This window comes from Aotus nancymaae, unplaced genomic scaffold (genome assembly GCF_030222135.1).
Source record: "Aotus nancymaae isolate 86718 unplaced genomic scaffold, 86718_ANA_hifiasm-v0.15.2.pri h1tg000062l, whole genome shotgun sequence".
In the NCBI taxonomy this organism is placed as follows: domain Eukaryota; kingdom Metazoa; phylum Chordata; class Mammalia; order Primates; family Aotidae; genus Aotus; species Aotus nancymaae.
Window position 1 is genome coordinate 34,185,494 of NW_026988476.1, and position 12,772 is coordinate 34,198,265.

The 12,772-nt window shown below is 40.6% G+C and overlaps 1 protein-coding gene across 6 annotated transcripts in view; it reads right to left on the reverse strand.

Moving 5' to 3' along the window:
* SPG11 (SPG11 vesicle trafficking associated, spatacsin) overlaps nt 1-12,772 on the reverse strand; it is a 110,521-nt gene that overhangs the window by 65,118 nt on the left and 32,631 nt on the right. For all 6 annotated transcript variants that reach the window (XM_012442198.2, XM_012442200.3, XM_012442199.2 and 3 more), the window contains 4 exons: nt 12,408-12,584; nt 8,843-8,914; nt 8,351-8,478; nt 7,896-8,071 (listed from right to left, as the gene is read on the reverse strand). In XM_012442198.2, the coding sequence (XP_012297621.2) occupies nt 7,896-8,071; nt 8,351-8,478; nt 8,843-8,914; nt 12,408-12,584 (553 nt within the window). The remainder of the gene's footprint in view (nt 1-7,895; nt 8,072-8,350; nt 8,479-8,842; nt 8,915-12,407; nt 12,585-12,772) is intronic.

Consider the following 12,772-nt stretch of genomic DNA (forward strand, 5'->3'; position numbering starts at 1 on the left):
TCTTGCTCTGTTGCCCAGGTTGGAGTGCAGTGGTATAATCTTGGCTCACTACAACCTCTGCCTCCCAGGTTCAAGCAATTATCCTGCTTCAACCTCCCAAATAGCTGGGGTTACAGGCATGCACCACCACACTCTGGCTGATTATTTTAGTCAAGATGTGGTTTCACAATGTTGGCCAGGTTGGTCTTGAACTCCTGACCTCTGGTGATCCACCTGCCTCAGTCTCCCAAAGTGCTGGCATTATAGGCATGAGCCACCATGCCTCGCCCCCAGGTAATTAAAAAAAAAAAATTCTGTAGAGACAGGGGTCTCACTATGTTGCTAGGCTGGTCTTGAAATCCTGGTCTCAAGCAATCCTCTCATCTCTGCTTTCCAATGTGGTGGGATTACAGGTGTGAGCCACCAAGCCTGGTTGCATTGTTCATTTTATAATCAATACTCCAGCCAAAGAGCTAGATGTTGCTTTAATTACTATGGTCATTAAAATTAAACTTAGGTATTAATTGTACATTTCACTTACCTGTTCAACCCTTTTCTTCCCTTATCTTTCCCTTAATAAAAATTTTGTTTCAAAAGTGTAAGGATGAGACTGGGCACAGTGGCTCATGCCTGTAATCCCAGGACTTTGGAAGGCTGAGGCAGGTGGGGAGTTCGAGATCAGTCTGAGCAACATGGAGAAACCCATCTCTACTAAAAAATACAAAAGTTAGCCAGGCATGGTGGCACATGCCTGTAGTCCCAGCTACTTGGGAAGCTGAGGTAGGAGAATCGCTTGAACCTGGAAGGCGGAGGTTGTGGTGAACCAAGATCACGCCATTGCACTCCAGCCTGGGCAACAAGAGCGAGACTCTGTCTCAAAAAAAAAAAAAGAAAAGAAAAAAAGGGTAAGGATGAAAAGAAAAAAATAGATTTAAAATAAATAAAAACTTCAGCCATAGGGGAGAAGATCCAAGATGGCCAATTAGGAGGAGCTCAGGATTGCAGCTCCCAGTGAAAGCACAGAGGGTGAGTGGACGCCGCATTTCCAGACGGATTTTTATTGCCCACACACCAGGAGATTCCCAGGCGGAGGAGCCTGACGGGTTGCCAGCACGGCTGTTTTGGCCGGCGTGGCTGTTTTCCTGGCTCCCTGGCGCAGCGGTTCTCCGTACAAAATACACTGATCTTAGTGCCCTTTTAGCTGGCGATTGGAGCTCAGGGAAGGCAGAGTCGCCCATTCATCTGATTAAAAAGGGGACTGAAACAGGAAGCCAGGCCAGGAGATTCCCAGGCAAAAAAGCACCACGAATCTCAGCGCTGCTGTTTCAGTCGGCGCAGTGGGTCGCCGCACGGGAAATCACACAGATCCTGGCGCCTTTTCAACAGGTGACTGGAACATCTGGGAGAGAGTCGACCGTTCAACTAAAAAAAAAAGGCGCTGAGGCAGGGAGCCAGGTGATCAGTCTCGGCTGCTCCCACCCCCACACAAAAAAACAGCAATTGGAAACGCTCTGGGTTGAGAGTTTCACAGCAAGCACAGCTGAACTCGGGAAGGTCCAGCTCTGTGGGGGAGGGGCGTCCACCATTACCAAGGCACTCCACCACTATGGAGATAGTCCGCCATTGCTGAGGCAGCCCACTGTTGCCAAGGCAACTCACCATTACAGAGAGAGTCCGCCATTACAGAGGTGGGCCACCACTGCCAAGGATATAAACAGGAGTGCAGAAAAGTTCACACAGCAGCTGGGCGGAGCCCACAGCAGCTCAGCAAAGCCTCTGTAGGCAGACAGTGACTAGGCTGCCTCCTTGTTGGGCAGGGCAGCCCTAAAAGAAAGGCAGCAGCACAACGGAAACTCATAAATAAAGCCCTGACTCCCTGGGACAGAACACCAGGGAAAAAAAAAGGGGTTTATGAGTTCTGCTGCAGCAAAATTAAACGTACCTGCCCAGCAGCTCTGAATGAACAATGGAGCTCACAGCCTCAGGAACTGAGCTCATATAAAGGACAGACTATCTCTTCAAGCAGATCCCTGACCCCCGTATATCCAAAGAGTCACCTCATAAAGGAGAGATCAGACTGACATCTGGCGGGTAACCTTCTGGGACAAAGATAGCAGAAGAAGAAACTGGTAGCAACCTTTACTGTTCTGCAGCTGCTGCAGGTGATCCCCAGGCAAGCAGGGCCTGGAGTGGACCTCAGCAGTCCTACAGCAGAGGGGCCAGACTGTTAGAAAGAAAACTAAGAAACAGAAATAACTTCATCATCAACAAACTGGACGTCCACTCAGAGACCCAATCTGAAAGTCAGCAACTACAAAGACGACAGGTGGATAAATCCACAAAGATGGGAAGAAACCAGCGCAAGAAGGATGAAAACACCCAAAACCAGTATGCCTCTCATCCTACAAGGGATCACAACTCCTCACCAGCAAGGGAACAAGGCTGGATGGAGAATGAGTGTGATGAAATGACAGAATCAGGCTTCAGAAGGTGGGTAATAAAAAACTTCTGTGAGCTAAAAGAACATGTTCTAACCCAATGCAAAGAACCTAAGAACCTTGAAAAAAGATTTCATGAAATGCTAACGAGAATGGACAACTTAGAAATAAGTGAATTGATGGAGCTGAAAAACAAAACACGAGAACTTCGTGAAGCATGCACAAGTTTCAACAGCCGAATTGACCAAGCAGGAGAAAGGGTATCAGAGGTCGAAGACCAACTCAATGAAATAAAACGAGAAGGCATGATTAGAGAAAAAAGGGTAAAAAGGAATGAACAAAGTCTCTAAGAATTATGGGACTATGTGAAAAGACCTAATCTACGTTTGATAGGTGTACCTGAATGTGATGAAGAGAACCAATCCAAGCTGGAAAATACTCTTCAGGATATTATCCAGGAAAACTTCCCCAACCTAGCAAGGCAGGCCAATATTCAAGTCCAGGAAATATAGAGAACACCACAAAGATATTCCTCCAGAAGAGCAACCCCAAGGCACATAATCGTCAGATTCACCAGGGTTGAAATGAAGGAGAAAATGCTAAGGGCAGCCAGAGAGAAAGGTCGGGTTACCCACAAAGGGAAACCCATCAGACTCACAGCGGATCTCTCAGCAGAAACCCAACAAGCCAGAAGAGAGTGGGGGCCGATATTCAACATCCTTAAAGAAAAGAACTTTCAACTCAGAATTTCATATCCAGCCAAACTAAGCTTCATGTGTGAAGGAAAAAGAAAATCCTTTGTGAACAAGCAAGTATTCAGAGATTCCATCACCAAAGGCCTGCTTTACAAGAGCTCCTGAAAGAGGCACTACACATAGAAAGGAACAACCAGTACCAGCCACTCCAAAAACATACCAAATGGTAAAGAGCATCAACACAATGAAGAATCTGCATCAACTAATGGGAAAAACAGCCAGCTACCACCAAAATAGCAGTATCAAATTCACACATAACAATATTAACCCTAAATGTAAATGGACTAAATGCCCCAATCAAAAGACACAGACTGGCAAATTGGATAAAAATCCAAAACCCATCGGTGTGCTGTATCCAGGAAACCCATCTCACATGCAGGGATACACAAAGGCTCAAAATAAAGGGATGGAGGAAGATTTACCAAGCAAATGGAGAGCAAAAAAAACCAGGAGTTGCAATTCTCGTCTCTGACAAAATAGACTTTAAAGCAACAAAGATCAAAAGAGACAAAGAAGGACATTACATAATGGTAAAAGGATCATTGCAACAAGAAGAGCTAACAATTCTAAATATATACGTACCCAATACAGGAGCACCCAGATACATAAGGCAAGTTCTTAATGACTTACAAAGAGACTTAGACTCCCACACATTAATAGTGGGAGACTTTAACATCCCATTGTCAATATCAGACAGATCAACTAGACAGAAAATTAACAAGGATATCCAGGACTTGAACTCAGATCTGGAACAAGCAAACCTAATAGACATTTACAGAAACCTAATAGACATTTATGGAACTCTCCACCCCAAATCCACAGAATATACATTCTTCTCAGCACCATATCACACCTACTCTAAAATTGACCACATAATTGGAAGCAAATCACTCCTCAGCAAATGCAAAAGAATGGAAATCATAACAGTCTCTCAGACCATAGTGCAATCAAGTTAGAACTCAGAATTCAGAAACTAACTCAGAACCGCACAGCTTCATGGAAACTGAACAACTGGCACTTGGATGTTAACTGGATAAACAATGACATGAAGGCAGAAATAAAGATGTTCTTCAAAACCAACGAGAACGAAGACACAACATACTAGAATCTCTGGCACACATTTAAAGCAGTCTCTAGAGGAATATATATAGCAATAAGTGCCCACATGAGAAGAAAGAAGAGATCTAAAATTGACACCCTATCATCAAAATTGAAAGAGCTAGAGGAGCAAGATCAAAAAAACTCAAAACCTAGCAGAAGACAAGAAATAACTAAGATCAGAGCAGAACTGAAGGAGACAGACACACAAAAAAAACCCTTTAAAAAAAATCAATAAATCCAGGAGGTTTTTTGAAAAGATCAACAAAACAGATAGACCACTAGCCAGATTAATAAAGAAAAGAGAGAATAATCAAATAGATGCAATAAAAAACGATAAAGGGGATATCACCACTGATTCCACAGAAATTCAAACTATCATCAGAGATTATTGCAAACAACTCTATGCACATAAACTAGGAAACCTGGAAGAAATGGATAAATTCCTGGACACTTGCCTCCTCCCAAGCCTAAACCAGGAAGAGGTTGAAACCCTGAATAGACCAATAACAAGGTCTGAAGTTGAGGCAGCAATTAAGAGCCTACCACCCAAAAAAAGCCCAGGTCCAGATGGGTTCTCAGCCGAATTCTACCAGACATACAAAGAGGAGCTGGTACCATACCTTCTGAAACTATTCGAAATAATCCAAAAGAGGGACTCCTTCCCAAATCATTTTATGAGACCAACATCATCCTGATACCAAACCCCAGCAGAGACTCAGCAAGAAAAGAAAACTATAGGCCAATATCCATGATGAACATAGATGGAAAAATCTTCATTAAAATACTGGCAAGCTGATTGCAACAGCACATCAAAAAGCTTATCCACCATGATCAAGTAGGATTCATCCCAGGGATGCAAGGCTGGTTTAACATACGCAAGTCTATAAATGTAATTCACCACATAAACAGAACCAAAGACAAAAACCACATGATTATCTCAACTGATGCAGAGAAGGCCTTTGACAAAATTCAACAGCCTTTTATGCTAAAAACCCTCAATAAACTAGGTATTGATGGAACGTATCTCAAAATAATAAAGCTATTTACGACAAACCATCAGCCAGTATCATACTGAATAGGCGAAAACTGGAATCATTCCCTTTGAAATCTGGCACTAGACAAGGATGCCCTCTCTCACCACTCCTACTCAATATAGTACTGGAAGTTCTAGCCAGAGCAATCAGGCAAGAAAAAGAAATAAAGGGTATTCAAATAAGAAAGGAGGAAGTCAAATTGTCTCTATTTGCAGGCGACATGATTGTATATCTAGAAGACCCCATCGTCTCAGCCCAAAATCTCCTGAAACTGATAAGCAACTTCAGCAAAGTCTCAGGATACAAAATTAATGTGCAGAAATCACAAGCATTCCTATACACCAATAACAGACTTAAAGAGAGCCAAATCAAGAACGAACTGCCATTCACAATTGCTACAAACAGAATAAAATATCTAGGAATACAACTAACAAGGAACGTAAAGGACCTCTTCAAGGAGAACTACAAACCACTGCTCAACGAAATAAGAGAGGACACAAACAGATGGAGAAACATTCCATGTTCATGGTTAGGAAGAATGAATATCATGAAAATGGCCATACTGCCCAAAGTTATTTACAGATTCTACACTATACCCATCAAGCTACCAATGACCTTCTTCACAGAACTGGAAAAAAACACCTTAAACTTCATATGGAACCAAAAGAGAGCCCGCATAGCCAAGTCAATTCTAAGCAAAAAGAACAAAACTAGAGGCATCACACTACCAGACTTCAAGCTATACTACAAGGCTACAGTAATCAAAACAGCATGGTACTGGTACCAAAACAGAGATATAGACCAATGGAACAGAACAGAGGCCTCGGAGGCAACACCACACATCTACAATCATCTCATCTTTGACAAACCTGACAAAAACAAGCAATGGGGAAAGGAGTCCCTGTTTAATAAATGGTGTTGGGAAAACTGGCTAGCCATGTGCAGAAAGAAGAAACTGGACCCCTTCCTGACACCTTACACTAAAATTAACTCCAGATGGATTAAAAACTTAAACATAAGACCTAACACTATAAAAACCCTAGAAGAAAATCTAGGCAAAACCATTCAGGACATAGGCGTAGGCAAGGACTTCATGATCAAAACACCAAAAGCATTGGCAACAAAAGCCAAAATAGACCTATGGGACCTAATCAAACTCCACAGCTTCTGCACGGCAAAAGAAACAGTCATTAGAGTGAATCGGCAACCAACAGAATGGGAAAAAATTTTTGCAGCTTACCCATCTGACAAAGGGCTGATATCCAGAATTTACAAAGAACTAAAACAGATTTACAAGAAAAAAACAAACAAGCCCATTCAAAAGTGGGTGAAGGATATGAACAGATATTTTACAAAAGAAGACATACATGAGGCCAACAAACATATGAAAAAATGCTTATCATCACTGGTCATTAGAGAAATGCAAATCAAAACTACCTTGAGATACCATCTCACGCCAGTTAGAATGGCGATCATTAAAAAATCTGGAGACAACAGATGCTGGAGAGGATGTGGAGAAATAGGAACACTTTTACACTGTTGGTGGGAGTGTAAATTAGTACAACCATTTTGAAAGACAGTGTGGTGATTCCTCAAGGACCTAGACATAGAAATTCCATTTGATCCAGTAATCCCATTACTGGGTATATATCCAAAGGATTATAAATCTTTCTACTATAAGGACACATGCACACGAATGTTCACTGCAGCACAGTTTACAATAGCAAAGACCTGGAACCCACTCAAATGCCCATCGATGATAGACTGGACAGGGAAAATGTGGCACGTATACACCATGGAATATTATGCAGCCATCAAAAACGATGAGTTTGTGGTCCTTTGTAGGGACATGGATGAACCTGGAAACCATCATTCTCAGCAAACTGACACAAGAACAGAAAATCAAACACTGCATGTTCTCACTCATCGGCGGGTGATGAACAATAAGAACGCATGGACACAGGGAGGGGAGCACTACACACTGGGGTCTGTTGGGGGGAAGTAGGGGAGGGACAGCAGGGGGTGGGGAGTTGGGGAGAGACAGCACGGGGAGAAATGCCAGATATAGGTGAAGGGGAGAAAGGCAGCAAATCACACTGCCACATGTGTACCTATGCAACAATCTTGCATGTTCTTCACATGTACCCCGAAACCTAAAATGCAATTAAAAAAAAAAAAAAAAACTTCAGCCATAATAGTAAGCCTGAATTTTACTCTCTGAATTGCTAGTGTTGATTTCTGTTAGTTATGCCCCATATCCCCTGTATCAGGTGGCAAAGATCCCCAATTTACACAAGAAACTCAGACTATTTGGAAAAATAAAGATTGTCACTTTGAAGCTGGAATGAAAACTGAACCTTGAAATCTTAATTCATTTAACTATTTTTTAAAATTTTACCAGCACATTATAAATCCCTTCCAGAAACTCTAAGGAAAAGGTCTTAATGCAATGACTTGCATTTTAAAGAACCTGAATATTATTTCCCTAAAGGAATTCTAAAATTGAGACACATTGAAATATTTAAATACCAATACCCAATTTAATCCTCATTCATTATGTTTTTATTTCACGCTTTCTCCACACTTGCCTTCTGGACTTATCTTGGGGAGAAGAATGGATTCTTGTGTTAGTTGATCCCACCACAGAGCCCAGTTTAACACAATTCTGTGTTCTTGTTTGTTAAATTCATCTTTACAATCATACTTCAGGAATGAGTCCAAAACAGACTTATGCGTGAAAAAATCTTGTTCGTTTATCCAATACCTAAAAACAGTGATATAAATGTTTTCTTTTTAGTTTGGGAGAAAAAGCATCATTCCTTTTTATCTGCTCAAGAGCATCTGACTCTTTTGGGGAAAACATAATACTGAGTATGCAAATATTACAAAGACAGAAAACTCTTGAGTCCCTTCTGTCTGATACAAATTTTATCTCCATGGAGAATGCAGGCTCAGTTCCACATAAGAACCTTGTGCTAACAATTACAAACTAAATACTATCTACAGTATTTTAATATTATCAAAAGAGAACTAATGAAACTACCTGGGAAATGACTGGATTTGCATATATTCTTGGAAACGTCCCAAATAAAATTTCTCAACTTGATGCACGAAGTCTATAGTTCTTTTTTCTTTTTCAGAAAAATAATTTTTTTCTTTTAAAATTTCAACCTTGAATAAAAAGTAATTAAATTAAAGCAGTGACTTTACAAAAATCAAACACAATTGTAAATAATGTCTTAAGATTATCAAAGAAGGCAGTACTAGGAATTAAAGATTTAAAAAAAGTTATGACATAAAATGCCATTCAAGAATTATATTTTGAACATTTGAGTTAATGTATGTTAACACAAATTTTCTTTTACCACAAATGTAAAATAGTCACTTAAAAAACATGAAGGGGTTGTCACACTTTTACTTATTAGATATTAGTCGAACATAGGGAAAATTACTTAAAGTTGTTCAAGGTTTTCTTCCAAGTTTTTCACCGAGGCTTTCTAGCAAACGTATACTACATAGTCTCATCTTTACCTACCAAAAAGTCTCGTATATTTTTATCAGTTGTATAGAAGCATATCTTGAGCAATTGGTCTTTTACATCGAACCCCTAAAATAAGCATAGAAAACCAAAAAAAGTTACGTTTTGTAAGGAACCATTTTGAATATAAATATATGATACAGAAACACTCTATTATAGACATCTATCTTGTTAGAATTCCATAGCTATTTCCTCTTTCAAATATTCATTTTCCCAGTTTTTTTTTTTATTTTAATTTTTTTTTTTTCCAGACAGTCTTGCTCTGTTGCCCAGGATGGAGTACAATAGTGTGGTCACAGCTCACTGCAGCCTTGATCCACAGGCTCAAGTGAGCCTATCACCTCAACCTCCCAAGTGGCTGGGGCTACAGGTGTGCACCACCACGCCTGGCTAATTTTTTTATTTTTTGTAGAGATGGGATTTCTTCATGTTGCCCAGGCTAGTCTTGAGCTTCTGGGCTCAAGTGATCCTCCTGCCTCAGCCTCCCAAGGTGCTAGGATTACAGGCATAAGCCACCCTGCCTGGCTCTCCTACATTTATTATATGTATTTACTGCCTATCCCTAAAGTCCTTAAGTGTTTTGTCAGAGCAAAGGCAGCACACAGAACAATTTAAGGCAATGCTACGCTACCACAGGACCAAAACGATAGCAATCTGGTATGCCGATTCAAGTGGAAACAAAGATCAATGTAAACAACATCCACATATTTCCACTACTCTGCACTTCCTGAAACTTACCATGGGCAAGACCCCAACCATGCAGATTAGAGCTAGATTTCAGCTTAGTCTAGGAGCCCTACTTCTAGGACTTACCCTTCTTATATGAAGTAAAACCACAGAGCATAAAGCCCCAGCAAAGGCCTAATTTACCAGAAAGTTCGAGTGGAGATATAAGGGGTCATATGAACAATAAAGAATGTCCTCCAACAAATAATGAGCTCTTGTGCATGCTTGGACATGTGTGAAGTCTTCTATGAGAAACACTATCTCCTCCTAATCAAAGTGCCAGTTTTAATAGAGTACTTTTTTTCCTTTCTTTCTTTTTTTTTTTTTTTTTGAGGCAGGGTCTCATTCTGTCACCAGGCTGGATGGAATGCAGTGGCGTGATCTCAGCTCACTGCAACCTCTGCCTCCCGGGTTCAAATGATTCTTGTGCCTCAGTCTCCCAAATAGCTGGGATTACAGGCACGTATCACCCACCTGGCTAATTTTTGGCATTTTTATTAGAGACAAGGTTTACCATGTTGGCCATGCTGGTCTCCAACTTCTACTTCAAGTGATCTGCCTGTCTCAGCCTCCCACAGTGCTGGGATTACAGGTGTGAGCCACTGCAGCCAGCCCAGATAGTACTTTTAAACACCATTTAAAAATCTCTTCAAGAGATATGGAAACAACCTAAGTGTCTATCAACAGATGAATGGATAAAGAAAATGTGGTGTATATGCACAAAGGAATATGTGGCCTTAAAAAATACAAGGAAAGGCTGAGTACGTTGGTTCATGCCTAAAATCTCTGCACTTTGGGAGGCCAAGGCAGGAGGATTGCTTGAACCCAAGAGTTGGAGACCAGCCTGGGCATCATAGTGAGACCATGTCTCTACAAAAAAAAAAAAAAAAAAGATGAAGAAGAAAACCTGCCATTTTAAACAACATGGAGGATGTTATACTAAATGAAATAAGCCAGACACAGAAAGACAAATTCTTCATGCTCTCACTTATATATGGAATCTAAGAAAAAGCTGAACTCACAGTAATAGAGAGTAGAATGATATTACCAGCAACTGAGGGATAGGGGAAAAAAAGGAGATATTGGTTAAAAGGTACAAACTTTCAGATATAAATAACGTCTGGAGACCTACGTACAGCATAGTGACTAAAGTTAATAATACATTGTATACTTGGAATTTGTAGAGAATAGATCTCAAGTGTTCTCACCACATATACACACATAACTATGTAAGATGATAGACATATTTATTAGCTTACTTGTGGTAATTTTTCACCATGTAAATACATACCAAAACAATACATAAATATATGTAATTTTTGTCACTCATACCTAAATAAAGTTAGGGGAAAAAATCTTCAAGAAATTTCTCAGGCTGGGCATGGTAGCTCACGCCTATAATCTCAGCACTTTGGGAGGCTGAGGCTGGCAGATCACCTGAGGTCAGGAGTTCAAGACCAGCCTGACCAACATGGAGAAACCGCATCTCTACTTAAAATACACAAAATTAGCTGAGCATGGTGGTGCATGCCTATAATCCCAGCTACTTGAGAGGCTGAGGTAGGAAAATGGCTTAAACCTGGGAGGGGGAAGTTGTGGTGAGTCGAGACTGTGCTGTGGCACTCCAGCCTGGGCAACAAGAGTGAAATTCCATCTCAAAAAAAAAAGAAAGAAAGAAAGAAACAAAGTTCTCAGTACCAAAACATTTCTCAGTGTTATTTCTTTTTTAGATTTAGAGACAAGGTCTTGCTCTGTTACCAGCTGTTTACAGGTGCAATCGTAGTTTACTGTAGCCTAGAACTCCTGGGCTCAAGAGATTCTCCTCCCTCAGCCTTCTGAGTAACTAGGACTACAGGGGTGATATGGTTTGGATTTGTGTCCCTGCCCAAATCTCATGTCAAACTGTAACCCCCAATTTTGGAGGAGGGGCCTGGTGGGAGGTGACTGGATCAAAGGGGCAGATTTCTCCCTTGCTGTTTTTGTGATAGAAGTGAGTTCTCATGATATCTGGTTGTTTAAAAGTATATAGCACCTCCCCACTGCTCTCTCTCCCTCCTTCTCTTACCATGTAAGACATGCCTGCTTCCTCTTCCTCTTCTGCCATGACTATAAGTTTCTTTCTTGAGGCCTCCCTAGCCCTGCTTCCTGTATAGCCTGCAGAACTATGAGCCAATTAAACCTCTTTTCTTTCTAAATTACCCAGTCTCAGGTAGTTCATTATTATTTATTTATTTTTTGAGCTCTGTTGCCCAGGTTGGAGTGCAGTGGTACCGCCTCGGCTCACTGCACTCTCTGCTTCCCAGGTTCAAGCAATTTTCTCTGCCTCAGACTCCCAAGTAGCTGAGATTACAGGTGCCCACCACCATGCCAGCTAATTTTTGTAGGTTTAGTACAGATGGGGTTTCGCCATGTTGGTCAGGCTGGTCTCGGACTCCTGACCTCAGGTGATCCACCCACCTCAGTCTCTGGGATTACAGGCATGAGCCACCAGACCTGGCTTAGGTAGTTCTTCATAGCAGTATGAGCATAGACTAATATAAAGTGCAAGTCACCATGTCCTTTTTATTTTTTGTGGAGACAGGGTCTGGCTATGTTACCCATGCTGGTCTTGAACTCTTGGCCTCAAGTGATCTTCCTGCCTCAACCTCTCAAGCACTGGGATTACAGACATAAGCCACCATTCCCAGCTCTTCTCAGTGTTATTAATATCATTATTTCCTAGTAAAGATTACATGAATTTCTTAGTTTTTGAAATAATTATAAATATAAATCAATTTTATAGTAAATAGAAATGATATTAAATACATTTTAAGGCTTTATGGATTACACTACTCACCATATTCTTCAAAAGTTCAGAGGCTTCCTTTATATTGTTTTTTTTTAAATTTTCAAAGACCAAATTTAGGCCTATTCCAATCAGCTCCTCAAGTTTTTGAGCAGAATGACTATTCATCCTGAAGAAAGTTTGTGCCTCTGGTATTTTGTTGTTTAAAATGGCATTGGCAATAACTTCCTAGGAAAAGAAAAACGTTTACCTTTTAAGTTCCTTTTCATTTCCTTATTACAATTATCAACATGAGATTTATACATTTATTGAGCATCTAACTAAGGAACTTATATTTAAAATCTATTACTAGATTTGGGGTTAGGTTCAAGGGATATAAAATTGAGTAAAACAAAGATCCTACACTCCAGGAGCTA